Source organism: Urocampus carinirostris, chromosome 3, assembly GCF_059441175.1.
Source record: "Urocampus carinirostris isolate Australia breed hairy pipefish chromosome 3, RoL_Ucar_1.0, whole genome shotgun sequence".
NCBI lineage: Eukaryota > Metazoa > Chordata > Actinopteri > Syngnathiformes > Syngnathidae > Urocampus > Urocampus carinirostris.
This window is the reverse complement of record NC_142351.1, coordinates 33756028-33783401: the sequence shown is the minus strand read 5'-3', so window position 1 is coordinate 33783401 and position 27374 is coordinate 33756028. Positions and strand designations below refer to the sequence as shown.

Sequence of the window (27374 nt, the reverse complement as noted above, 5' to 3'; positions counted from 1 at the left end):
CCGTGGACAAACAGTGATCGGGCGATGGACTGGGGGTGCTTTCGAGGATTTAGTGGCGTGACGTGATCACAGTGCAACCCTTGAGTAAAAGAAAATTGTCAGTAGGAATTCTTTTGGACAGTATATTACATTCCTCTGGGAGCTTTTTGTCAGCACAATGACTGACGTGCTGTCCCATCCCAGAGTTGATTTGTTAACTGTCCAGGATAATTAATAGGTGTTTCGCAGTATGGAGGCTGAACATTTAACATATCTGCCTTAAAATTTAGAGTTTGCATAATTAACGTGTTCCTGAGTGCGTTTTCTATGGGACTGTGGTTTCATCCTACGTCCTCGCCCAAAACAGTTGGGATGAATTTGTGTCGAGTTTGTGATAAGGAAAACATCCTCAGAAAATTGTTGAATGCTTGTCTTAGTATTCAGTCTTTCAGTATCTCACACAGGACAAGCTTATTCGAAACACCCTTCATGATATTGCCCCCAATATAAGATAACAGCTCTCACTTTGCTCGCTGAGATTAAGATGACTGATTTGATGGTGATTACATTTATCAGATGCATAGTTTTTGAGGGATGGGGTCTTATTCACGTTTGGCTTTCTACCTTCAGCCCATATTTCTTTCTTTTTTTTTTACATTTCCAGTACATTCTACTTTTCACAGCTTCACGGATCTACATTGTGTTCTGCATTAGCATTGGCTATATAGTCACTCCACGTCTTCTCTACTCTGACAGAACAGAAGTTTTACGCAAAAAGGAAAAAAACATTTTATTAAGTTCTTATGTAATTGTGAAAAAAATGCTTGAGACTGTAAAATGGTTTCCTATTTTGTTTCAATGGACAATAGTATTTGATTGTATAATAATTGTAAAGGTTTCTACCCCACGGATTTAGCTTATCCCAGTTCTTTTTGGACATAACCCATTGAAAAAAAAACCCAATGATTTACTGTAAATACTGCATATAATATAAAACAGGTCTATCCAAACAATTTTCCAACTATAATATGCTGTGTATGCCCCAAATTGTCGTACAAGGTATTCAACATTTCTTAACCAAGAAAATTTGAAAAATATTTGAGTTTTTAACTAATATTCACCAATTTCCATCCATCTGAGGAGGCAGCTATTTTGGCATCTGCTGTTGACTAAGAATGACATCACTATAGCGATGAGCCAATCCAGTCTCCAGATTGGTCAGACTCAGAGTCTATTTTCCCTAACAGTGTTGTAAAGAACCTGGGATAGTGTTTGTAATTTTCAAATGACAGATAACTGAGGCGAAAAAAACCTTTATTTTATTAAATGCTATAATTCTACTTCCCCTAATAGATGGAACTTAAAAAGTAACACGTCCATTTTCTGCCACCAACTCACCCCAGAATCCTTTGCGGCACTGGCAATGGAACATCTCAGCCTCTTTGACCTGGCACGTGCCGCCATTCTTGCAAGGATTTGGCAAGCAGGGGTTATTGCCACATTCGCCCACGCCGCTGCCATAGAGATTATCAACGCCATTCTCTTGTAGGTTGAGCACCCGATTGTTGACATCTAGCAGGCGGATGCAGCCCACGAGACCCGCCGCCACAGCAGTTCGTTCCTTTACGCTGTAAAAATGGTTTCAATTTCAAATGACTACTGTAGAATTAATGACGCAACTGTTAGGAATCACATTCATTTTCAATCCAGAACCTGTAAAGAGAAATGACTTTGCTCTGTCACATAAAACAAACATGGAAATGTAAACGATGTGTGCTGGGATAGATTGTTTTTTTTTCTTCTTTTGGGGGTGGTATAAACATCTTACTATTACTCGACTGACATGATTACTAGCCTATCCAGAAGGGCCTTTTATGTCAAACGGTATTTTGCAAAGCAAATGTCAAAATTGATTTCTTTTCACAGCATTAGCATACATTTCCAATAATTGCCCCCGGCTTTTGAATAAAGATATATGACTGAATATGCCATATTGGATTAAAATGTCAGAATCCATTAGTGAAATTGACAAGGCTGAAGAAATTGGATCAGATGAGTTATTTGGAAAGAGATGTTATGATGCTAAATTCAATAGCAAAACCTCTCAAATGAAAAATTCCTTGCAATTGACAGATTGTTTCTGAAGAGTGTTGTTTTTTGAGGAAACTACAGTGGCCCCTCTATTTACAGGCTACCCTAGTCATGAGAAATTCAACATTCAAGGTGTATTAAGAGCAAAAGTCTTGCCTGACATACATTCTGAGAGAAATTCCGGATGTTAGCACTAGTGCTCGACACTGCTTGCTGCCAGCATTAGCTCATCACAGTTAGCATGTGCGTTTTGTGCCATGTAGATCTAATCCTTCAGTGCTGTTGCAATTTTTTTTCTCGTGTTTTCTCCTTTGGCAACTTCTGACTTTCTCTATGAAAAAAGTTCATAAGAAAATCAGATTTTATTCCATTAACATAATTTTATTTATCGTTTTACTGTATTTTGGGGTTCAATTACTCTATGAATGTGATCATAGTGATCAGAAAAGAAGTATTTTTCAAATTTGTAGGGTTAACTTGACTTAACATGATTTTGGGAAGCCGGGAACGGTTTAGTTGGTTTTCAGTTATTTCTTACGAGGAAAGTTCGTTCGAGATACAAGAAATTCTGGATATGAGCTTGATCTGGGAACAAATTAATCTCGTATATGAAGGGGCCACTGTATACAAAGACTTACTCCTGCTTCATTTCTTCGGGGACCCCTCCAATGAAAAGATTGGTGTCAAGGTTGAGGCCGTCAGTTCCTCGCGGACTTTCGCCCTCCACGTGCGGTTCGTTGTCTACGCTGAGCATGGCAAGGCGACGATTGCGGGTCACCACCAACTGGTGCCAGCGGCCTGGAGTGATTTCAATGTTGCTACCCACGATGCCTGTTCCCGAACCCGTGTTGAACCTGAAAAACACAAAGCGTGTTACACTTTATAAATACATTTCTTTGGGAAGATCTTGAATTACTGTAACAAAAAGAAAAAAAATCTATATGTGTTTTTTTAATTATAGAGATGGTCAGAGGTAAATATGTCTTGCCATGAGACCTGATCTACAGAGATATTATAATGTGTAATAAAACATCACTGAAGAAACATCACTTTGCGGATTGAAAAGACGTCTGTCAACAAAGGCTGTGGATTACTGGTCTGATGAGATGAATATGAATTTATTTGCCTCAGATGGTGTGAAACATGTGTGAGGGCAACCAGGTGAGGAGTACAAAATGTTTGTGTCGTGCCTATAGTCAAGCATGGTGTTGGGAATGTAATGGTTTGGGGCTGCATGAGTGCAACTGGAATTGGGGAGTTGCATTTCATTGAGGAAAACATGAACTCAAGCATATACTGTGAGGTATTGGAGAAAGGAATGAACCCCTTCCCCCAGAAACTGGGTCGCAGGGCAATGTTCCAGCCCGACAATGACCCCAAATACGCCTCTTTGATGATCAAGGCTTTTCTAAAGGGGATAGACTGGCCAAGTATATTACAGATCTAAACCCAACTGAACATATTTGGGGCATCCCCAAGTGGAAGGTGGAGAAGCACAAGATCTCAAATCTGTGACATTCTCGTGGAGGAGTGGAAGAGCATTCCTGTGGTGAAATTAAGGTGGTTCTGCAAAATCATATTGACCTCATAAAATATTGAACTCCAGGAACTCTTACTTTAGAGTGTACTCACTTTTGTTACCAGGGGTTTAGCTACTAATGGCTATACTTTAAGTTTTTTGAGGGGAAAGATACATTTACACTGAGTTTTAAGCTTCACACAGACTTCCCTTCATTGAGTCAAAGCAACGTTTCTTCAGTGATGTTTTATTAAACATAAAAATAAAAACTCTGCAGAAATGTGAGGGGTGGACTCACATTAGTGACATACTGTACAGTATGCATAATGATTATGCTTATACCCTCAAACATGATGATGAACAGCTTTGCTTTCATAGCTTTAACCTATAAATCTGCCCACAACCGTCTTTGGCAATATTTAGCTCCACAGAAATCATTTGGTCCTAGCTTCATCAGTGTCTTGCATTAGTTTTTAAAAGCAAAAGCTGTTGTGACCACCCGCGTTTCCATACTTCACTGAAATTTGCAGGTACCAAATCTCACACACACACACACACACACACACACACACACACACACACACACACACACACACACACACACACACACACACACACACACACACACACACACACACACACACACACACACACACACACACACACACGCACAAACACACACACAATTCTTCCCCATAGGCGCAATACCCACTGATCTTAAAAAAATGGCGACATTATTAACAGATGTTTACAGATCATATATGTGTATGTGCCACTTGAATATTTTTAAGCTATTGTTAACATTGTTAGAAGGGATGTAGTGCATTTTCAGCACCGACATTTTGGGCCGCTAAAAAGAGAACCAAAATCAAATAAAGGCTTCCAAAAGAACTATTGTGATGATCTTACACCTAGGGCAGTTTTTGTATGTCACAACTGGTTTTCATTTTGCACCAACAAGGCATTTTCTCAAACGTTCGTATGACCCTCAGCTTTCACTTTTAGTCAGCTGCTAGCCAGACTTTGGCCAATGTTTACTTGCGGACACTACAGAGCTAACTGTCCACAGTTGAGCAGTTTTATTTCATAGACGCATACTTTGTGTGTGACATTCAATTGGTTGGTCCCTGAAGTGGATTGCCTAACGCTAAGCCTCTTCCCAGTACAATTGAATTTTACTATCATTATCATTTTAATATGGTAAATATGCAAGTGTGACTCGTTTTATTTTCATTAGACCTGCATGGACTACAGCACCATCATTGTGATCATTGACATTTTCTTGACACTATTCAACTAGCTGTCAATTAAAAGCTGAATGCCCCAAAGTATGTGTTAAGAAAAAGAGGGAGATTTTTCATTGCAGCTCCTGCAAGCTAATTATTTTTCATCACGATCCACCACTTTAATCAAAGTACTAAAGAAGAAATTGCTTGTATTATTTGCATTTTAAATCTTTCAGCAGTTTTACTTCATGTGTCGCACTTTGTTGTCGTCCAACAGGTTCTTTTTCAAAAGCACTTTTTTTTACATGATAAAGTAATAAAAGTATTTAAAATCATCAGCTAGTAAAATGCTGGTTACTACCTGGGAGCAAAGCAAGGTTGGTAGGGATGTTTTTGCCCTGGATCTAAGTATATATGTTTGCTACTCTGTTAGCGTGCTTGTCCACACAAGAAAAGAGGTGAGGAGTTTAGATATGTCTATCATCGTTCACAGACACTAAAGTAGATGTGAAAAAAGAAAAAAAAAAGAAAAAAAGCACTCTGCCCCAGAAAGACATTCCCCTCTCCCTGTCTCGAATGACATTGAATATCAACAATATCTTTCAGAGGAAGTCAGGTTGGTTACCCAATAGGTGAAAACTGCCCAAAAAGCTGTCTTAGTGTTTTTGGTTTTGCTGGCTAAGGCAGATTTCTCAGAAAAAAACATTCTACTCTACCAGGACAGAAAAGGGGAATGCCTCCCAAAAATGGTTTTGCGTCTAATGGCGCACAGCCATTCTAGTCAGATATATATCATTTTATTTTAGGCCTTATAAGCAACTCAATGCAAAATATATGTTTTTGATTTTAATTTTACTTTATTTGTTTCGGAGTGGCAGTTTTGGTCTTTAGCTCAAACGTTACACATTTTTGGCTTGGCCCCAAATTTTCACTTCCTCTGCATTCCTAATTATCAGTAAGCTACAGACCATCCTCAAAACTTCAAATATGAAAATCAAATTAAGCTTTTTAAGGGTGTTCACTATATTTAATGTGGAATTACTATAGTAATGAAGATAATTGGTGTGAGGGCCACTTGCACATTCTTTCAACTTAACTCCTCCCTACATGTAATGTTCAAAGGAACCATCTTGACCTTTCCAATTTCACATGGTATTAACATTTGAGATAACATGATTAAAAAATGTCCCTCCTAGACATCATTACCATTATTACTCCACGTACCTAAGCTCCACTCTGCCATTGACCACAGCCAACGAAATGAAGTCCTTCTTGTTCTCCTGGCCGTTATAGAGCAGGATGCCTGTCATCTCGGATGCCCTGAACTCCATGGCGATGCGCACAGTGTGGTATGCACTCATGGTTTGGAAAGCCAAGTAAGAGTGGCCTCCAAATGATGGTATGAAGTACTTGATCACTGAAAGGGAACAAGATCAACATTGTCAAGTGTTTCACTCATGCAGGAATTTGATGTTACGTCATAAGCGAGAAAGAGTGGCATCCAATCAATCAATTATGGGGAAGGATCATTTTTCTGGTCGAATGATGATTTGAAAAAGGAGGAACTGAACCTTATATTTTCACACTCGAGATGTAAATTGAAAAGCTTTTGTTTTTCTGATTCTTGGCAATTATGAATGTCCTCATTAATCATTTTAGTCCTGAACGTCTTTTCTCTCTTCCAGCTGTCCTGCTGTTTCTTTGTTTACAAGAGCAGCAGATTTTAATAAATTGAAACATGGGGCAGATAATTGTGTGTGGGCTCACTTAAACATGTAATATCGAAGTTTTATCATAGGCAATTGTGCATCAAAACAATTAGTTTGGATCAGAGATTTCCTGTTAGGACCACAACAAATTAAATATACTATTATTTTTTTGTAAATGTATCAATATATTTACTTACAACAAAATGTATCTATTAATTCATTGAACACAATTCTTTATTTATAAATCTACTTATTGATTTTTTTACACAAACATTTATAGATTTTTTTTCTCCCCATTAATTTATTTACTGAACCGCTTAAACTCACCAGGGTTGTGGGGATACTAGAGACTCATACACTTGTTTCCAGCCAATCACAGGGCACATAAAGACATAAGATCATTTACACGTTCAACCATATAATTCCTATGAACAAACCGATAAAACCTGCATGCATGTCTTTAGAAAATGGGAGGAAACTGCTAATCAGTCGTCAACTGTAAAGTGATTGCATGCTTGTCGTCTAAGTTTGTTTATATTTGTTAGTGTAGGATGAAAATTGTAAAGTAAGCAAGTGTTTATTGTCTGTCACTCAGCCCTTTGACTGGTCAGTAAACAGTCAAAAGTATCCCCTGCCCACTAGATGGGTTCCAGCGACTCTGTAACCAATGTTCCCTCTAAGGGCCCGGTCACACAGCCGTTTGCGATTTTTTTTTTTTCCCGTGGTTGCCCGCGGTAGAAAATGCGCAAAATTGGCCAACCCGCTGTTCATCGGTGGTATGCCCGCAAAACAGACGCTGGCGACTGTTCCACTTCACCATCGCGTCAGTTCCACGTCCTTTCCGCGTGTGGACCACGGGTATAAAAGCTGCCGAGCCGGGCTTTAGAAATCATAACCGCTCAAGACACAGTCCCGTGAAGATCAAGATTTCAAGCTATGGCACCGAAGAAGAAGCCAATATGTTATTATTGTAATAGTTTTTCATTTTTATTTTATCATCTTGTTATGAAATGAAAAGAAATGTCAAGAAATAAAAATGGATTAAGACGAGGTCACTACAGTGAGGGGGATCCATGTTCACCCCTTGACGTCTCGAGCACAACTGACGTGTGCTCGGCAAATCGCGCTGTATATACGCGGAGAAAGGGGTTTGACCGTCACACGCGTTACACACGCTAATTCACGTGATAACACCGCGATACAGGCGCCGGACGAGCGGGCTCCCCCCAGTTACGGGGGGTAGCCTGATCACGCCCGCCGCCTTTTCTCGCGTCGCGCCGTGTGACGCCGCGTCCGCCGAACTCGCTCCGTCGCGCGGGTATTAAAAACGTAAATCTCACGTAATAGTTGTTGTAAAAACAACTGATGTGTGTCGGCTGTACAACATATCCAAAAGTATCAGCCAATTCATTCAAATTTGTAAAACTAGTGTCGCAGGTAACTCCGCAAAATATCACTTGATTCACGTTTTAGACATGTTTGATAATGATTTGTTTGCCACACTTGGGATTGGCTCGCCGTTGTTTCAAGCGATGCTCACAGACTAAGGTTGAAGGCTCAGACCCGTAAAAGATTAGAGGGAACATTGCCTGCAACCCTAGTAAGGATAAGCGGTTTGGAAAATGAATGAACAGTATGTGCTTCGGGCTGCTGAATTATATCAGTGAGCTGAAAATGGTTGTGGTTGGACCTAACTTTTAAAATAAACGGTTTGGATAAAATGTAAAATCGGAAAAAACATTTGAATTTGGAATGTAGGGTAAAATGAATTCAAACACAAAACTAAACCAACCTTTTTCACAAACAGAGCCTCCTCTCCCAGCGGGACATTTGCAGCTGAATTCATTCCCCTCTTCCTCACAGGTTCCCCCATGGAGGCAGGGGTGAGAATCACAGGGTCTTTGGTGCTTATGCAGTCTTTCGCGAACGTGCCCATTGGTGGTGGTTAGCGGCATTGCCGTGGTGGTGACGATTGGCTGTGCTGTGGCAGTGACCGGGATCCGATTAGTGATGGGTCCAGATACTGTGGTTGTCCGTCTGCCAGTGCTGGGCCTGCGGGTTGTACCCGGGGGCCGGCGGGTTATATACGGGGAGGTTATCAGACGCCTGGTGTTGGTGGCGGGAGCGTGGGTGGTGAATGAAGCGGTGGTAGTGGTAAAGAAGGGCATGGAGGATAAGCCTGTCAAAATAAAAGAGGAGAAATATTTCAAATGTATTGAACCAAGCACCCTCTATTTGGTGCCTTTTTATGCATGCACTGCATTTGACAAGAAATGGTGGTTACTAAAAGGGGAAACTGATATCCCAAGTGGATATTTGAACACTCTTCAAGCAGTACTTGATATTTTAACAATTCATAAAGAAGTAGTATCAGTGCAACTATGATACTACTGCAAATATTTTTGTCCTGATTTTGAGTATTATTTTTTGAGGGTATATATTACAGTTATGCTTTTTTTTGGGTCCTTTTCTAAAATGTGCTGATATAACACTGAACTACCATTTAAAGGATCCACGAGCACAATGTACTGTACAACTGTCACTGTGAAAATGCACATATGTATTATACATCATTAAGATAATATTTTTAACGTTTTCTATCCTTTTGCATATTTCAACCATTTTAGTTTGTCTTACTTGCACTAAAAGGAGAAGCCATTCAACTTTTAAGACACTTAATGATAAAAATAAAAGTAATTCATTCATTAATTAATTAATTCATTCATTCATTCAAAATAAAGATTATTTTTCACATTTAATATCAAGATTTACAAATTTATTTTTGTCACTTAAAATTATAAGAAATATCTGATGTGGCAGAAATCGGAAGACTTAGCTAATTTTAGGTACATTTTTCAAAAATAGGAAACATAAATTATAAAACCAAAAATCCACATATCTATCAAATACACAAAAGAAAATATTATCAGAAAATGTAGGTAAAATGAGCACACCCTTCTGATTTGTGAATAATGTTGCTCATTTTCGGTATTATAATAGATTTTTTTTTTTTTGGAAGGGGCGCCGCTTCTTTGCGGATTTTCACTAATCGCGGGTGGTTTTGGTCCCCATTAACCGTGATAACCGAAGTCTTACTGTACTTCAATAAGCTGTCGCACCAGTTCTGACAGAAAACTTCAAGCTTGGTATCCTGCCGCCCCACCAAAAACAAGCTTGTTATAAAAAATGAGGCCAAATGAAGACTCATTTATTCTACAATTGACAGCCAAATACGTCAAACATTCATTTGAACAAGGCCAATAATTGACAAATGATTGAATTACTTTTCTTTGCATTTTAAATTTATTTTCGGAAACAAAATAACTAACACATGAGTGTTAGTTTACACTGTCAAAAATGACTTAAAATAAGTCCTCTATGTAGAAACTATTTATAGACATTTCTCAAACACAACCATATTGTAATGTGAAGCCCCCGCAAAAAAAAGGACATCACCTCATGAATAACTCCACTATTCATTAACTGCGACACACTCCTTGATCAATTACCATAGTTGTTGAAGCGAATATTTTCATCCACTGGCTTTTTCACTGCAATGCTTGTTTCCTTGGAGACCTTTAGCTGTTTAAGCAGGGCTCCCTCGATGTCCTCTACTGTGTATCTTGTATCTGTAATAAACAACGGGCACATCCACTCAGGGCAGGACCTCGAAGGAGCGCCACAATATAAACACTTGTGCTTCTTTAGCGTGACAGCGTATATAGCAGAGACAAACCATGCTGTGACAGGAGGAGAGTCTCAGGGGACCACTTGTCCTCCACCTGCATGTCGGCATGTTTTTTTTCATGTTCCGAATGAATTGGTCTCATAATGTTTGACACAGATGTTCGCTTTACAGGCCATGGAGGACAAGTCGTTTTAACGACGACCGTCAGCCCGCACGATGGGGATGAAGGGCGTTAAACGCAGTTCATGAAAAAATTAAATATAGGACAGTCAAAGTTGCTGAGGAATGACTATAATTGGGAATTTCATCCTGTGACACTTTTTGTGAAATTATTCAGATTCATAGTTTCTTAGAAAAGGAAGTACAGTGGTACTTCTACATACAAGCTCAATTCGTTAGGATCGTGCTAGCAGCTTGAATTGCTAGCGTAATGAGTGTATTTTGCATATATGAAATAAAAAACGAATTGGCCCATTCCTGACCTCCTAAAACGATCAAAGTGATACCTAAAAAGCTAAAAAAGAACATCTCTATGATCACTAAAACCACATTCAAATAGTGATTAAACATAAAAATATACTGTGCTAAGATAAATAAGATGACTTTAACGAAATAGTTTATTATAAGTCTATGTTTATCCTAAGATGCCTCCCCATATAAAATGTAACCCAAATGCGTAAGGAAAAAGTCATTAATGAGAGCTGCGAAAGACCAGTTGCCATTTTCTCTGGATGTTTTCTTTTTTTTTTTTAACAAAGCAGCAACTTCTTCCTACTCTAATCTCCTTTGTAAACGCCAGCTCTCTGATTTGTCCTCCTATTCACAGTTTTTTTTTTTTTTTTTGGGGGGGGAGACAGGAATATAACCTCCCCCGGAAATGATTGCAGTGAAGCGCTGCGTTGCTTTTTTTCAGTATCTTTGTGATCAGGGTTCGCTGCTTTCCGGTTGTACTCCTCGGATTGGTCTGCGCTTGTGTTTTTCTATTATTTTTTTGCTTGGTTTCAATTGTTACCGTTTCCCCCCAGACACATTACAAAAGGTCACAAAAAGGAAGAACTATAAAATGTGGTTAAAGAAATGCGATAAAAGCGAACTTTTGGCGGAATACAGGTAGTCTGCAGGTACAACCAGGTACATCGATCCCTCTCTCACCTGGATAGGGCGAAGGGGGCTGTGAGGATTACATTTTTGGACTTCTCCAGTGCCTTCAATACCATACAGCCTCTGCTACTGAGTAGGAAACTGACAGAGATGGGAGTTAGCTCACACCTTGTAGAATGGATTACTGACTACCTGACAGGCAGACCCCAGTATGTGAAACAGGGGGGCTGTACATCGGACACTGTGGTTAGCAGCACAGGATCTCCGCAGGTGACGGTGCTCTCTCCGTTCCTATTCACTCTATATACATCGGACTTTAAGTACAACTCTGAGTCCTGCCATGTGCAAAAGTTTGCCGACGACACTGCGATCGTGGGATGTATCAGAAACGGGCAGGAGGAGGAGTACAGGAAATTGATTCAGGACTTTGTCCGATGGAGCGACGCAAACCACCTGCACCTAAACACCACCAAGACCAGAGAGATGGTGGTGGACTTCAGGAGAACCAGAACTCACCCGGTTCCTGTAACCATCAAGGGAGAATGTGTAGAATTTGTCCAGACCTACAAATACCTGGGTGTGCAGCTGGACAACAAACTGGACTGGACTGCCAACACAGAAGCTCTATGTAGGAAAGGGCAAAGCCGACTTTACTTCCTCAGAAGGCTGGCCTCCTTCAAAATCTGCAAAAAGCTCCTGAAAATATTCTATGAGACAGTAGTGGCAAGCGCCCTCTTCTATGCGGCAGCGTGTCAAGAAGAAGGATGCCTCTCGTCTCAATAAACTGGCTAGGAAAGCGAGCTCTGTTGTGGGCAAAGAGATGGACAGCCTAACAACAGTAGCTGAGAGACGGGCACTGAAAAAGCTGCGGTCAATCATGGACAATCCAGCGCATCCACAACACAGCATTATCTCCAGACAGAAGAGCAGTTTCAGCGACAGACTGCTGTCACTGTCTTGTACTACGGACAGACTGAAGAGATCTTTTCTTCCTCATGCCATGAGGCTCTTTAACTCCACCCGGCAGAGTAAAGGCCCACAATAAAACAACACCACCTACATTGGATATTACCGAATCTTACTGCAATATGTATTCTGTGTAGCACTATTTAGTTATTCTATATAACACGCTACAGTGGGCATTTGCACGTCACACTGGGTATTTGTATATTGTATTCTTTTGGCTTTATTATTGTACTGTTCTCAGCTCAGGGATGCTGCTGGAAATGTGAATTTCCCTTCGGGGATGAATAAAGTATCTATCTATCTATCTATCTATCTATCTGACAATAGGAGGCACATTTGCAAACTGAACCAGGCTTATGGCAGTAAGTGGTCATAGGCTTTGCGCAGTCTCGAGCAGGCTCTAGTTGTAGCTTCTGGGATTGAGCCGAAACTGTTTTTTCTTTCGTAAAGCGAGGTAAATTTTGGTAAAAAAAAAAACAAAACCCGGATAATAAAATTATTGCGTGTAGAGGCGCTCGTATAAAGTGGTACCACTGGATAAATTATATAAATCCAGCTCAGTAACGGTATTTCAACGCAACTAGTAAGGTAACATAGAAAGTAATATAAAAATATACAAAAAATGGATACAGTGAAGGATATGCAATACACATCTGGAGTAGGAACTGACACTCGGTTTTAACTGAAGGATAAAGAACCACCTGTTATGCTAATTTTAAATCCAGTTGGAATCTCACCTGGTTTGAAATTAGCTTCCACAAAGGCCAGGATGGAGTTGCTGGGCGCCAGGTTACGGACACGAACACTCGTAAAGTCTCTGCGTACCTCCGACTTCCTGAAGAGGTCGTTTAGCTGAATAAAAGAAGGTGGGGGACAGAAAGCATGAAAAAGAGAATATTGGACATGGAGAAAGGATAAAAAATGAGGCTGCTGGCAACTAGAGCCAACCTATCACTAAGCCAATTTTATTTCTCAACAACTGTACTCGATCTACTTCTAGAAAATGTGTGCATGTGTGTGTGGATGAAAAAAAAACCCTGACATTTTTGCTCAAGCCATGACAGGGGCTAAGCTTGAAGATGAATGTTGTGCTTCTGATTAGTTTTACCCCAATATGTGAAGGCAACATTCAAAGAAGCTTCAAAGTTCCAAGTTTATTCAAGGCCAGTTTATAAACTTTAAGTCCTGGAAGCTGTTTCTGGTCAATGAAAAAAAAAAAACTAGGACAAAAATTATTCTTATAATTGGAGATTCAGAAGCGCAATACAAAAATCTAAACACACAAATTTTACTTTATTCTTTAATCTTGTTCTTTTTGCAGTAGATTTGTCACATTGGCCTATCTACTAAATACACACCATGTTTTTGTTGAGGCTGCCGCGTGGCTAGCTACCCCAATAATCTCACTGAAATATGCACAGCGCTGCTTTGACTGAGGCGTTATATGCTCCATTTACCGCAATTGTCAAAGAAACATCAAAGGCGATTTATTTGCTCTATAAGCTGGGTCAAAAACACCAAAAGAAGAATGCCAATGACAGATCAGCAGAGGGCCTAAAAGGGCTTGTGCCAGTTACATTGAAAAAGAGCTGGATTTTTTTGGAAAAGGTTTCTTTTAGTACCACTTGACTCAAAATGGCCAGCTCTACACTCTCGTTTGCTGTGTCCAGGGTTGGGTAGGGTTACTTTAACTGGATTACTTTCAATTACTTTTGGATTACTCCAATACCAAATATGCTAATAAAAGACAAAAGAAACTAAAAAAATTACTAAATTTTGTGCAGGTTTGGGGAGTAATGGAACACATGAAACGGCAAAAATGATGTTGGCAAGCTGTTTGGATTTATTTTCATTTTGTTTCTGTCGCATTTCATGTTAGTCTTGCCGGAGATCAAAGAAATCAAAGCCAGGAGAGAAAGCTTTCCACATGTTATTTTATTCATATTTAGTTTCTTTTGTCTTTTATTAGCATATTTGGTATTTGAGTAATCCAAAAGTAATTGAAAGTAATCGAGTTAAAGTAACCCTACCCAACCCTGGCTGTGTCCAACGACAATCAAGGCCTTCAAGAACTGTTGTTATACAAATTCAAAAACGCTTACATTTTGGAAATCAAAACATGTCACTGCATAGTCAAAATTATATACATTTTTCCGTGCCTTCCATTTCATGATTTGAAGCACCACATTCTTATCTCAGTCATTTTATTTAACCATCCTTCCATTGTCTGCACCGCTTATTCTCAGTAGGGTCGCAAGGGTGCTGGAGCCCATTCCAGCTGTCCTCAGGCATTGGGCAGGGTACACCTTGAACTGGTTGCCAGTCAGTCGCAGGGCACACAGAGAAATACAACTAACTCACTCACTCATTCACACCTAGGGACAATTCGGACCGGATAATTAACCTGGCATGCATGTTTTCGGGAATGTGGGAGGAAACCGGAGTGCCCGGAGGAAACCTAGGCAGGCACGGGGAGAACATGCAAACTCCACACAAGGATGCTGCTATAGCTGGACTATAACCCTGAACCTTTGCACTGTTACCTGCGCGTTAACTACCAAGACTCCGTGCCGCCCATTTTTTTCATTTAGTTGTAATTAACGAACCCTATGATTGTCCGTGTATTTGAGAGAAGTTTTACTTGTGGTCACTTGGCGTCTTATTCAGTCTTACATTGTTCCAAGCTATCTGTTTTGTGGAGGTGTGCCAAGTGTAAATCTTGCCAGACCATTTTTGAATGCTTTTAATAATTCCGAGGCTTCTTTCTTTAAAACCATGCCCATTTTCTATATGAATCCCGGTCGCCATTTTGTGACACGCACACATAGATTGTTCTGCATTTCACAGATCTATAATATAGTCATTTTTTGTTTTTGTTTAATTTTATATATTCAAATTCAAAATGTTTAATGTCGTATGCACAGTAAAGAACCACAAGTCTCTGCACAATGAAATTCTTACTTTGCTGTCCACACAGTTGTTAGCGTAATAAAACTAAGAACCTATATACATGTACACATAAAGAAATATTATAAATATTAAAAAGATAAAAATACAAGATTAACTCAAGTAATAAATTGTAATAAAAACCTCAATTGCTATTCTCACGTTCTTCTTACTTAAGTCTTTTGAAATCCAAATGTTGACTTGAGCATGCAGAGGGGAAACAGTGCTCGCTTAATTTCAATAACTACCATGAATGTGGAGTTTGGTAAATCAAAGGAAGGACGAATGTCTTTATGTTTTGTTCCTGCTTTTGCTGCAAATTGAGAGTATTGGCCCTGGACACTTTACTTAATCTGCTTTAATACTGCATTAGCGATAGCAAGGGCTATTACTGTGTCCATGAGTCATCTGGCATGAATCTTCACCATCTGTAGCTGGTGAATTGTTATACTTACATTTTAAAATTTGTACATGAGGAATAAAAGCATATGTTCGACACCAAAGATCATTTGAGTAGCTTGTGACGATGTTATATAAAGAGGCTTGCCAAGAAAGGGACAGTTGGATTAGTGATAATGTTAAAAGTGATCATATTGAAGAATGAGAGCTGACACTCAGATTATTAGAACTAATATTGCATTTTCATGCTAGTCTGTTTGCTAATCATTTTGCTGATAGTTGATCATAAATTTGAACAATCATTTGCATGACTAGTGTCTTCACATACTGGAAAAGAATATGCACACATCCATCTAAGTAGCCATGAACACATTCATTTTCAGAAGCAATCACATTCAGATCATAGCATGAATTATTAATGATAACATATGATTAAAGTTAATTGAGGTGCATTTATTATTTCATATGTGTTTGACAATTTGATATTTCTTCATATTCATTCGGAAATCAGGTCTCATTCTCATACAAATTGTGTATAATTAGCATCCTATGACGTGAATCAAAAAGTCATTTGCTATTTCATGCACAAAGGATGGCATGTTCACAGGTTGTTTTTTTTAAGTGAGTGTTGAAATTCTGAATACTCCAAATATAGCTCAACAGAAAAATCATCTTGTTGGTTGTCTTTTTTTTTTTGAGAAAACGAAACTGTAGCTTTTTCCACTACACCTATTTTTCATCCAAGAATCTTGCAAATATGTAAACTGTGTGGCATGTCGCTGGTGGCAGTAGTGACAAAAAGCTAAGTTGAACAATAGTATGCACACACACAAACACACAACTATACACACATTTTACTTTGAGGTATGATAGATAGGGTCCCATTGGACGTTTGTGACACGGGTACAACAGCCGGTATAGATGATGCGCAGCACACAAACACACATCCACACGGGAAGGCATCGTTTTTTCATGGATGTAAGGCTTGACTATTTTAACACTTATATAGGAAGAGCTAATAATGGCGGAGAGCAAAATGTGGGACTTCATCACACACATTTTGAAAAACGTTTGTATTTAAAAAAAAACATGTTCACATGCTCTTTGTTGTGCCACTTTTTTTAAGAAAAGACTTTTTCAGTTGTTCCTTTTATATTTTTTTCATTGAATCTTGCCGCCAGTACCGGGCAGGAGGCATTTGTCTTCGACTCAGGATGCGGCCATCATAATAACTATTGCGTGCAGCACATTGAAATAAAGGAATAAGGCTCAATGAGCAAATCCTTCATTGGACACTCATAAGACTATCCTTTATAGCAACCCATCTTAGAGGGTGCACAAAATCACAGTATGGTTTTCTTTCAAATACAGTTGCTTCTCTCATTTATGTCTGCAAATAAATTATCTCTCTCTCTCTCTCTCTCTCTCTCTCTCTCTCTCTATATATATATATATATATATATATATATATATATATATATATATATATCCATCCATTATCTGTACCGCTTATCCTAAGTAGGGTCGCGGGGGTGCTGGAGCACATCCCAGCTATCTTCGGGCAGTGGGCAGGGGACACCCTGAACTGGTTGCCAGCCAGTCGCAGGGCACACTGAGACAGATAACTCACTCGCTCAGTCACACCTAAGGACAATTTGGAGCGTCCAGTCAACCTGACATGCATGTCTTTGGAATGTGGAAGGAAACCGGAGTGCCCGGAGGAAACCCACACAGGCACGGGGAGAACATGCAAATTCCACACAGGGAGGCCGCGGTAGCTGGACTTGAAACCTGAACTTGCCCACTAACCACCCCGTCGCAGGGCACACAGACGGGCAACTTAGACGCTCGTTCTCACCTAGGGACAATTGTATTAATAATGTTCATAATGTAATGTGAAAATTCAGCAATTTTGAAAAAGAAAATCCAAATATTGTGAAGTTGATTGAGAAAAAAAAACACTGAATAAATATTACAATTTAATATATGTTCAATGCTCTGAGTGCATGTCACTGCCAAACAGCTACTAATGTAAAGACAAATTATCTTTTCATCCACATGCCTTAAAAAACTGGAGAAAACAGATAGTTCAAAATATGATCATACCAAGGTTTTGCAACAACTCCAGGTCTATGTTTTATCTGAATGCGTGTGGAAAAATTACACACAAACAAGAAACGACGAACCCGTCCTATTTTGTGTTTTTCTTAGAATAATATACAAACATGCCTTCGATCCAACTTCAAGTATTGAAGAGGCATGGCTGGAATAATTTGATTTGAACGCATCCCCAACTCGGGGAGCCAGCAAACTTGTTTTATTTCGCTCCCAATAATTTTCATGCACCTGAAAAGCATTAAGCAACCTCAATATTGACAACACCTACAATGAAACCTGCCTGAAAGGACATCAAATGGTGGAAAATGATCAGTCCGACTTTGACTGGATATTTTTCAAATGGCATTTTAAAAGTAAAGTTTGGCTTTATTTAATTCAAAAGTTCTGTGAAGGGAAACTTTGAAGTCGGTGTAGTGGCAAAATGGAGGGAAAGGTTTCACATGCCAGCAATCTTCAACGTCAATTTAAACTATTCTCCAAGTCCTTAAAAGCACCAATGGGACACTTGAATCAAACGCTGAGTGAGTTCCAAATACAACTTCAGAAGATGATGCTATTAAGCTTTATGGCAGCACAGCAAAAATGTTTGCAAGCTTCACTATCAACCACCCATAAACACTGTTTTTTCAATGTATTTTTTTGAAGAAGCAACACTTATAAATAAAAGCGCACAGCATTGGCAGGGAATTTTGTATATTTGAAATATTAAATTCCTTATTTTTACTTGATTTCAAAACCTGTCTTTCTTATAGAAGAAATACAATATTTGATGTGGCAGGTTGTTGCATATTTTGCACATTTGAAGTATTATAAAATATAAAACTAAACTATCTGCCAAAGGGTTTTTTTTTCTGAATTTTGTTATTATTTGCTGATTTATTCGAGATATATGTGTTTGATTTTTTTTTTTCACCAGCTCAATGTCAAACGGACGGAAGAGCAAAAATTAAGCTACAAGCTAAGGGTCGGCTTGATCGAATGCTGAAGAATAAAAACATCACGCATATAGTCTAGTAAACCTGATTAAACCAACTACAAAGTTGACAACTATATTCAAATTCTATCAGGTATAAATAAAGCAAAATTTTCAATGGCACTGTCAGTAATCTTTAATTTTCAACATGCACAAAAGACGAATATTTTAGATATAAAATCCCTGTTACGTGAACATTAAATGAAAGAAACTTTAGGCACCATCACTAGCCTATATTTTGTATTTTTGCAAAAGTAGGATAAAATAACTTCAAAGAAAAAAACTATAATTTTTTTTACATTTACTAAACTGCAATAAACTAAAATGCAAGGAAAATTACAATCCAGTGAAAACAAATACACAACTATTTCTGATGTCTAATAAGATAATGATCAGCAATAAATCAACATTAAATAATAATAAATAGAGATCATCTTACTGGCCCTAAAATCACCTTCTAAGGGGCCGGATGTGGCCCGCAGCATTGACTTTTACATAAATGTTGTCGCGCGTCCACCCAAAGCTGGGAGAGTCGTTTTTCAATTTCTCGACCATGTCACATGAATCACTGAACAAAAATAGAAGTTAGTCCTCTAGTTGATACTAAGCATTAAGTGTTGGAATTGGGAGGGTTTGGTCTCTTTATGACTTCGAGCATGGTACGGCACCAACGTACCACTCCCCCATTAGAATAGGTAAAATTTGGAGGACAAATTCACCCGACCTGGGTGAATGTGTGATATTAGAGTTTTATTTCCTGGAAAACCAAAATGGTCCATTAGGAAAATATAATTTTGTTTATAGGTCCGTTTTGTAGTTAAGAGATACATTTGAGGTCATTATTTCCCCCCATTATCTGTCTATTGCGAATCTCTCCGATAGTTTCAGCGCATCCTTAATGGAAAAAAAAAGAAAAAAAAAAAAAAAGCATAGCATGAAATCATGCATTAGGACAGCGACTTACAGCATTCTCGATGCTACGGGCCGTCTCTCCGAAAAGTTCAGATTTGGGATCCTCCATTTCAGGGGTGTAGACGATTTCTTGTCCTTCTACCTGGTCCAAATGCAGGAAACCGCTGAACTTCATGGTGGCTACAGGGAGAAAAGATCCAGTACTGAAACATATGCATTGAGAATGTGCAAATCTCTTGTTACCGTCACACAGTTCATTTACACCTTTAGTGCCAGTTACATGTTAGTGATGGATTGTGTTTTGGGCTTGGTCCTGACCAGGGAAAATTAGTGTGTGCTACTGATCGGGTATTTCACAAGACTGGAAGTAATACTGGGGGAGGGAAATACTTGGTGGAGAATGCTGTGGATTTGGAAGTGGTGGACGGTGAAATGTGAGAGGGAGATGGTGAAAATTTAGACCATTTTCTTTTCTTTTACCAGACAGTGAATCATCCCAAAAACTGGCTGAGGCATGGAGGGCTGGGTAAAAAGACAACATGTTATACACATGAAGGAAAAATATGTTTTTTCCACAGTAAGCATAGACTCAACTATTCAGAACAGATATGTCAACATATTTTTTTATGAGAGCCATATAAAGAAAATTTGAAGAATGGTTTCTGTTATTCTTTCTTTTTTTTTTTTTTAAACAGGCTAGTGTAAACTGTTGAGATGTTATTTTGGCTTATGAGAAAAATTTGGAGAGGTTAAAGATCCTTTCCTACCTACTGTAAAATAATTTTAAAGCAAATACTTAGTACCTTGAATTCCTGACTATAAGCCGTGACATTTGTCATAAGCTTTCAACCCTGTGGCTTATGCAATGCTACGGCTAATTAATGCATTTTTTTCTAACGGCTGCCAGGGCCGCCCTAGCAGTAAAAGTAAGAGTGAGACACGAGGAATTTATTTGTCAAGGAAGGCGCAAATCTTATGTACCGTATTTTCCGCACTAAAAGGCGCACCTAAAAGCCTTTATTTTTTTCAAAAGCTGACCATGCGCCCTATAATACAATGCGCCTTATTTATGGATCAACATTAAGTTTTCCAACTAACTTGCAGCGGCCGACTCGATTTTCCCCCGAACGCCAAGTAGTACGCGGTGGATGGTGGGATTTATTTACCGGCGTTTCATTGGCTAACCAATGTGTCAATCATCAGTTGAATCGATCACTATTGGCTAAAGTTATTCGGAGGTCAAGAGGCGGATCCTTCTTATCATTTACAAACTGCCATTGGCTCAAACGGCAAACAAAGCCTGCAATTGGCCGAAAAAGATGTGTCAATCATCAGTTGAATCGATCACTATTGGCTAAAGTTATTCGGAGGTCAAGCGGCGGATCCTTTTTATCATTTACAGACTGCCATTGGCTCAAACGGCAAACAAAGCCTGCAATTGGCCGAAAAAGATGTGTCAATCATCAGTTGAATCGATCACTATTGGCTAAAGTTATTCGGAGGTCAAGAGGCGGATCCTTTTTATAATGTACAGGCTGCCATTGGCTTAAACAGCGAAACAAAGCCTGCAATTGGCCGAAAAAGATGAATGCGTATAGCATGTGGCCGATGGCATAGAGAAAGCATTTTTTTCTATTCTGTATTTGTAAATATTGTATTCTCCTGGATTTACTACCCTCACGGATATAAGAGGACATTGCCTGCACATTATTATGAACACAATGACTTCGGTGAGCTATTCCCGGTTTTATATTGTCTTGTTTCAGACTGAACTCGATGTTTCTGTGATAAGCGGTGCAGATAATGGATGGAATGGAGTGTCTATTTTTAAATTAAACTCAATTCCAAGTGTTTATTGTCATATGCACAGTAAAGTTGCGAGCGAAAAAGAAAATAGATACGAAGGAATGGTTATCATTTCTTGAATCCCAAGACTTTAACCTTCCGAATGATGGAACGATGCATTTGAGTGACATCTTACGGACACCGCATTCGCACGTGTTCTCGACACTTATTTGCGTCTTTGCAAGCTTTCGGAATGTTAAGGGGGTAATAAGTTGGACTGAACTATCTGACTGTTTTGTCCACGTTCCCATTGTAGCGCCTTATAATCCGGTGCGTCTTATATATGTCAAAAATAGGACCAAAAACCATTTTTTCGGGGTGCGCCCTATAACCCGGTGCGCCTTATAGTGCGGAAAATACGGTAACTTCGCGCTTTGTGCATTAATCCAACTAGCATGAACATATCCTCACAATGGAAAAGGTGTCAATTGAAATAGGAGGATAACAAGCATATTGGGAATAATTTTCTGAGTCTGTTTATTTGTAAACGGAAATGATCTGGCAAAACAATGACAAGAAGCAACGTCCAACAAAGCAGAAATGTTTAGGCGGATTTCTATTGATCTGTCGGCATTGTCATGTGTTTTGTAGTAAATATTTCACACAGTTGGATTCTATGGTTTGTCTTTGATGTAACATAGCCATTTTCGCGGACATTCAAAGAAGTTGAAAACTGCCAAGGGATGCAATGGTGGGTTACGGCGGCTTTATAATTTTTGGGTATCTTGATAGTGATATTTCTCTGATTAGTAGATTTTATGTTTCAATGTGGGCACATGCGGCTTATAGTCAAGTGAGGCTTATGTATCCACAAGTTTTTTTTTCCCTTTAAAAATGTACTGTTTGCGGCTTATAATGAGGTTTGCTATAGTCCGGAATTTACGGTATTCATTCATCTGGTAACTTTACAATTTCAACATTGACGGTGCAGAACGTCGAGAAAAACATTTTGGTGTGTCAAATTATTTCTACATTTAATATCACTAATATGTATATTATTTATCATTATTATAACCAGATTTATCATTTATATTATAATAGCAATCTATTTTTTTAAACTGTGGTATTTTATCTTTTTGTACATTCATTGTACATTTTATAATGTATAATAACAATAAATTCTATTATTTTCTATCTTATTCTAAATGACCATTTTGATATAAAAATAAAATTATTGCAAACACTTAATAAGCATATTTGTACCTTGAAAATGTTCTCCAGAGCTTGTAAAACACTTTTTTTCCCCAGTGCTGATTATTATCATCTCTCTTATGCGGTTGGCCGCAGAAAAAACATTTGGCGGGCTACAACTGCCATAGTTTGAAAATCTTGGAGTTAGAATATGAAATACATCCAAAATGAAACCTTTTATTGCAGCACACTTTCACTTTAATGATGTCAGTCTTTTTGGCGAGTACTGTAGACTTTGGCAAGTACTGTAGACTATGACAACCAACACATGTATTTAAATAGTGTTTATCAAAAAGTGAGGTCAAGTCACATTTATCCGTGTAGCACTAGATGAGTCTCAATAGTTATGTAATGCACTGAAGCAGACTTTGATTTCGGTTCAGCCAGAGATGTTAATTTTCTTTTGTCGAATCTTTTGTGCTGCTGATTTAAACTCAGGCAATCGCGATGCACGAAAGACAAAATGGTTTTTGAAATAGCGACAACTACGCAGCCAAGGTACGTTAGCTTAAGTGGCCTCCTCAGCAAGAGATGATTCTCTGAACGCAACTTTGGAGGTTACATCGTGCAGCATCAATCAGCCCTCTGTGGGGTTTTCCTTTGGAGTGAAGCGAGGACGTGTGAGATTGTGAGCTTCCACGCTGCTGGTAATCAACAGAGCAAATTGCCCAAATCAATCATGGTTGCCCCTGTCTGAGCTTTGGCAAGGGGGGAGATGGGAGGAGCACTTGTATGATTATCTTGAAAGATAGTCTTAATTGTCTCTTAAGAGCAGCGGGGCTGTGACTGATGCTGCCTAAAACACACACACATAAAAAAAAAAAAAGGGGGACAAGAGACACCGCATCCTTCCCTCTGCAGTACTTTTACAGGTAGTGACTCATTGACTTGCATTTAATGGTGTCTATAAAACAGAAACAAAATGAACAAAGTTTGTCTGGTAAAATACGGAAAGCACAGGGGCTGAAAGTTTGAAAGGAAACATTCAAGAGGGTGATGTACCAGGCTATTTCTGTGATGAAGAACGGGAGTAAAAGAAGACGGACAGAGGCGTTGGAACATCAGCTTCTATTGGACTGTGTAGAATAATGGATGTGAACTGTCCAGCAGCATACATGGAAGAGTTGAAGAGAAGACTTAGCGCATCATTAATGCTCACACGAGCAATTGGCCGTTATCTTTGGTGTCATAGTGGTGCGACCGCCTTGTTCAAGCCTTTACATGCCGAGATCGATTATGTTTCCCTGCAGGGAAACCAATTAGGGCAAAAGTATTCTCACATATCAGACCGGTTCCTGCTAATGAGATATAGCAATCGTCTTCTTCACAAATAGAAGTGTCAATAGAGTGGTGCAATTACGAAAAGGGATACAAGTTGGTCTGAATTTAAAGCACAGGACTCGGTACCAAAACCTGATTTAGTGCTAAGTGTACTGTCCAATTGTACAATGCGTACCCCTTTTTTTCATTCAGCTTAAGATAATTTGCAGAATTGTGTAGGTTGATATTTTAAACTTAAAATTGAAATAGTTAACAAGAAATCTCTATTCAAAATACACCAAATATGGTCATGACGCAGCAACAGTGCGGGTATGTACTTGCAAACTTCACCTAAAAAAAATTGTGTTTCCTATGCTCTTGTGTTTTACACATTGGTATGTTTTAAAAATGTCATACTTTCCAACAAATGTGCAGTACTTTCTAATACCAAGGCAATATATTTACTGAACATCCCAAATCTGCAAAAATCCTAGACCCCCAAAGCAGAGAAAAATAATCGAATCAAGATCAACACCAGGAAATGGCATCAAAAAAGTAAATACTCTAATGATGTATTGGTACCAATATTAATATATGGATATTGTCTTTTTGGTCTGACTTCCTTCCACGCAATTTTTATACTGCTTAGAGTACCCCAACTCTGCAGTTGTTTTCCCTTAAATTCTCATGTTTTTTTTTGATTGCTCAATATTGTGTTACAATTAAAGTATAACTCAGGGATTTTACTGTATTACCATTCTTCCCAACTGCTAATTTTCTAACACTGCATTTTGTGTTTGTAGAATAAGAGCTAAGAAGAAAAATGCACTGCTATTTATTCATCTATGGAGGTGGCTGTTATGATTTTTTTGGTTGGTTTCAGCCAATGAGGAGTCGTGTGTCGTCTTCAGAAGGCAGATGAACCCTAGTTGGTCGTTACCTGAGCTCTGGGCAACTTTTGTGTTCATTTTACCGAGCAACCAGTCTCAAAAAGGTCATCCCAAGAAAGAGATAGAACAGGTGGAATGTGCTTCTTAACCATTGCTTAAATAACTTATATTACAAAGATTATTTATCAAAATGATTTATGGACTAGTGAAAGCCCACACAACATATCGAGAAAATACTTTTGGGTTGACTTCCACATTGTGTCTCCCACAGAATCCACAGAAAAAAAATTGTGAACACCCAAAAACACTTGCGAAGCACCCAGAGAAATTTGGTTGGGTGAGAAGTAAGGATTTTTCTCAGAGTTCTGCACACAAAGCACGCTGCTCTCAATACATTGGTATTCTTGTTGTTTGCAGTATTTTGTGACATTTTTACAAAAATACTCTGCTTTCATCTTGTTTGAAACCATTGTTTACAAGAAAATCGACAATCAAAATGAGCCTCAACGATCTTAAGAAATTGCAGGAGAGAGACAATATTTATGTGATCCATTTCTTTGTATGGGAAATAGGCTTTGGCATTATTGTTGTGTCATATATTTTTCAAATAATCAAATGTCACACAGTGAAATTAAATATGCAGCAGACTTAGCTTTTGTCTGGGGCGGATTTTGTCTTAAAATATATGGTGTGGCATTCAAAATTAAGAAATTAAAATGTTTTGTTTTCATGGCTCAGTAAGTCAAAAAGGTTCCCGACTCCTGCTTTAGATGTTTTTCACTATCTGGGAATGTAATTATAGCATCAAAACGTTTTTTAGAAGACAACATGTTTACACTAACAGGATATCTGATATACTTTTGTTGCCTTTAAGGTTGAGGTGTCATAAAGATAATCTGTACAGTGACTGTTCACAACCGCCTTCTTTTTGGCACGTTGCAGATTGGTGCTCTGACGTCAGTCATTAGAAATAGCTTAAAAGGACATAAACATTACACGTACACAACGGCATAATACGTTTCCCATTATGTTGCAAACACAATCAAACTAAATTCTTACATAAAGATTATGTCTAGAAAATAACCATGTTCTCAAAAGACATGTTGTAATTGGTCATTTTATTGGATGAGTTCACTCAAGACCAGACCCGGAAATACCAGGCCTTGCTTGTTACTGATCCTGGTGACTGGGATCACCTGTATTGGAGCAGAAAAACCTCAAAAATCAGGCAGGACATGTGGCCCTCAAGGACCGGAGTTCCGAGGTCTGCTCAACGTTGACAGCAAATAATTCTTCTAACCAGAGTTTCAGGTTGCGTAGTTTTGTTAACCACAGGACGTAGACACTGCTCAAAAAAATCTGTGATATTAACACAGGCGAAGAGCATGAAAACAATATATGATTCAGCTCAAGTGATAGAGAAGGCATTAAGTATTTTATCTCTTTGAAACTATCTATCAGAAAGCACTGATTGCACTGAAAGCCCTTCAGCAGACGATCCACTCGCTACCCGAGTCTAGTCCGCAGAGAAATAGTGTTACAAAGCTGGATTGACACTGGCCCAGTTCATCCAGAGACAAAAGTGAGATGTAGCACGCCAGGGAGTTATTAAAGAGTGTCCCCGACGAAAAAGAAGCTGTGGTGAGTGTAGCCAAGATTAAAACTGAAGAACAAAAATGTGAAGGATATCGTGATTGACCACAGATAGAGACAGTGACTGTTACTTCAAAACACAGCAGCCTTAAAATAAATTCACTTGAGGATCAGTGGTTTAGATGATTGTTAGAGACTATAAATACTCCATGTTGTCAGACTGAGGTCATGTGGCCCTTTGCCACGCACACGAAATACAAGTGTGGGTGCCAGCCAGACCGGTCCATGACATGGACAGCAGAACAATTATAAAGCAATGATCACCTAATTAACGCTTGCCGTTTTAAGTATTGCATCAAAAGGCCAGACGAGAATTTATGAATGGCAGTCCTGGTAATTGAAATTGCTAGTTTGTAAGAAACAACTTACACATGTGTACACACAAGTATATTATCTGCTTGTCCTCCAATGCTACAACAAAGTGCAATGAATTTTCGTTTCCTTCAAAATTGATTTCAAAGTAACCAGTCATTAATTATGTAAACATGTAAGGTAAACGTCTATAAATAAATTCAGATTTCAAACAAGTGCAATAATTACTGTATTTTTGGGACCACGGCGCACTGGATTATAAACTGTTCCTCCAAAAATAGCCTTTTGCAAAAAATATTTCACATACAGAATAAGGTGTACCTATAAGTCACATGGAATTGAAGCTACTTTGAGAGTTAGGGCTGCTTTAAAAAATGATGAAATAAAAACATCTTTCAAAACTGGTTTCTCCACTAAAATGAAATGATTCATCAATTCATAAATGGTAACAATAATTCGTAGCATTTCAGTTTAAGGGTGCATTTTTTTATTTTTTTCACTGAACCTTTCGGTATATAAGGCGCAATGGACTATGAGGCATACTTAAAACTCTTGCAAAATTTTGTTTTTTTATGTGCACTTTATAGTCCAGAAAA

General features: G+C 38.6%; 1 protein-coding gene across 11 annotated transcripts in view; it reads right to left on the bottom strand.

Annotated features, from left to right (window-relative positions):
* Positions 1-27374, bottom strand: part of agrn (agrin) — a 390673-nt gene that overhangs the window by 50006 nt on the left and 313293 nt on the right. For 6 of the 11 annotated variants that reach the window (XM_088331547.1, XM_088331553.1, XM_088331548.1 and 3 more), the window contains 7 exons: positions 19680-19807; positions 13017-13131; positions 10034-10153; positions 8317-8703; positions 6040-6232; positions 2709-2924; positions 1378-1607 (listed from right to left, as the gene is read on the bottom strand). In XM_088331547.1, coding sequence (XP_088187673.1) covers positions 1378-1607; positions 2709-2924; positions 6040-6232; positions 8317-8703; positions 10034-10153; positions 13017-13131; positions 19680-19807 — 1389 coding nt within the window. Of the gene's footprint in view, positions 1-1377; positions 1608-2708; positions 2925-6039; positions 6233-8316; positions 8704-10033; positions 10154-13016; positions 13132-19679; positions 19808-20107; positions 20150-27374 lie in introns of all 11 variants that reach the window. The other 5 variants (XM_088331544.1, XM_088331552.1, XM_088331545.1 and 2 more) reach the window with 1 other exon arrangement.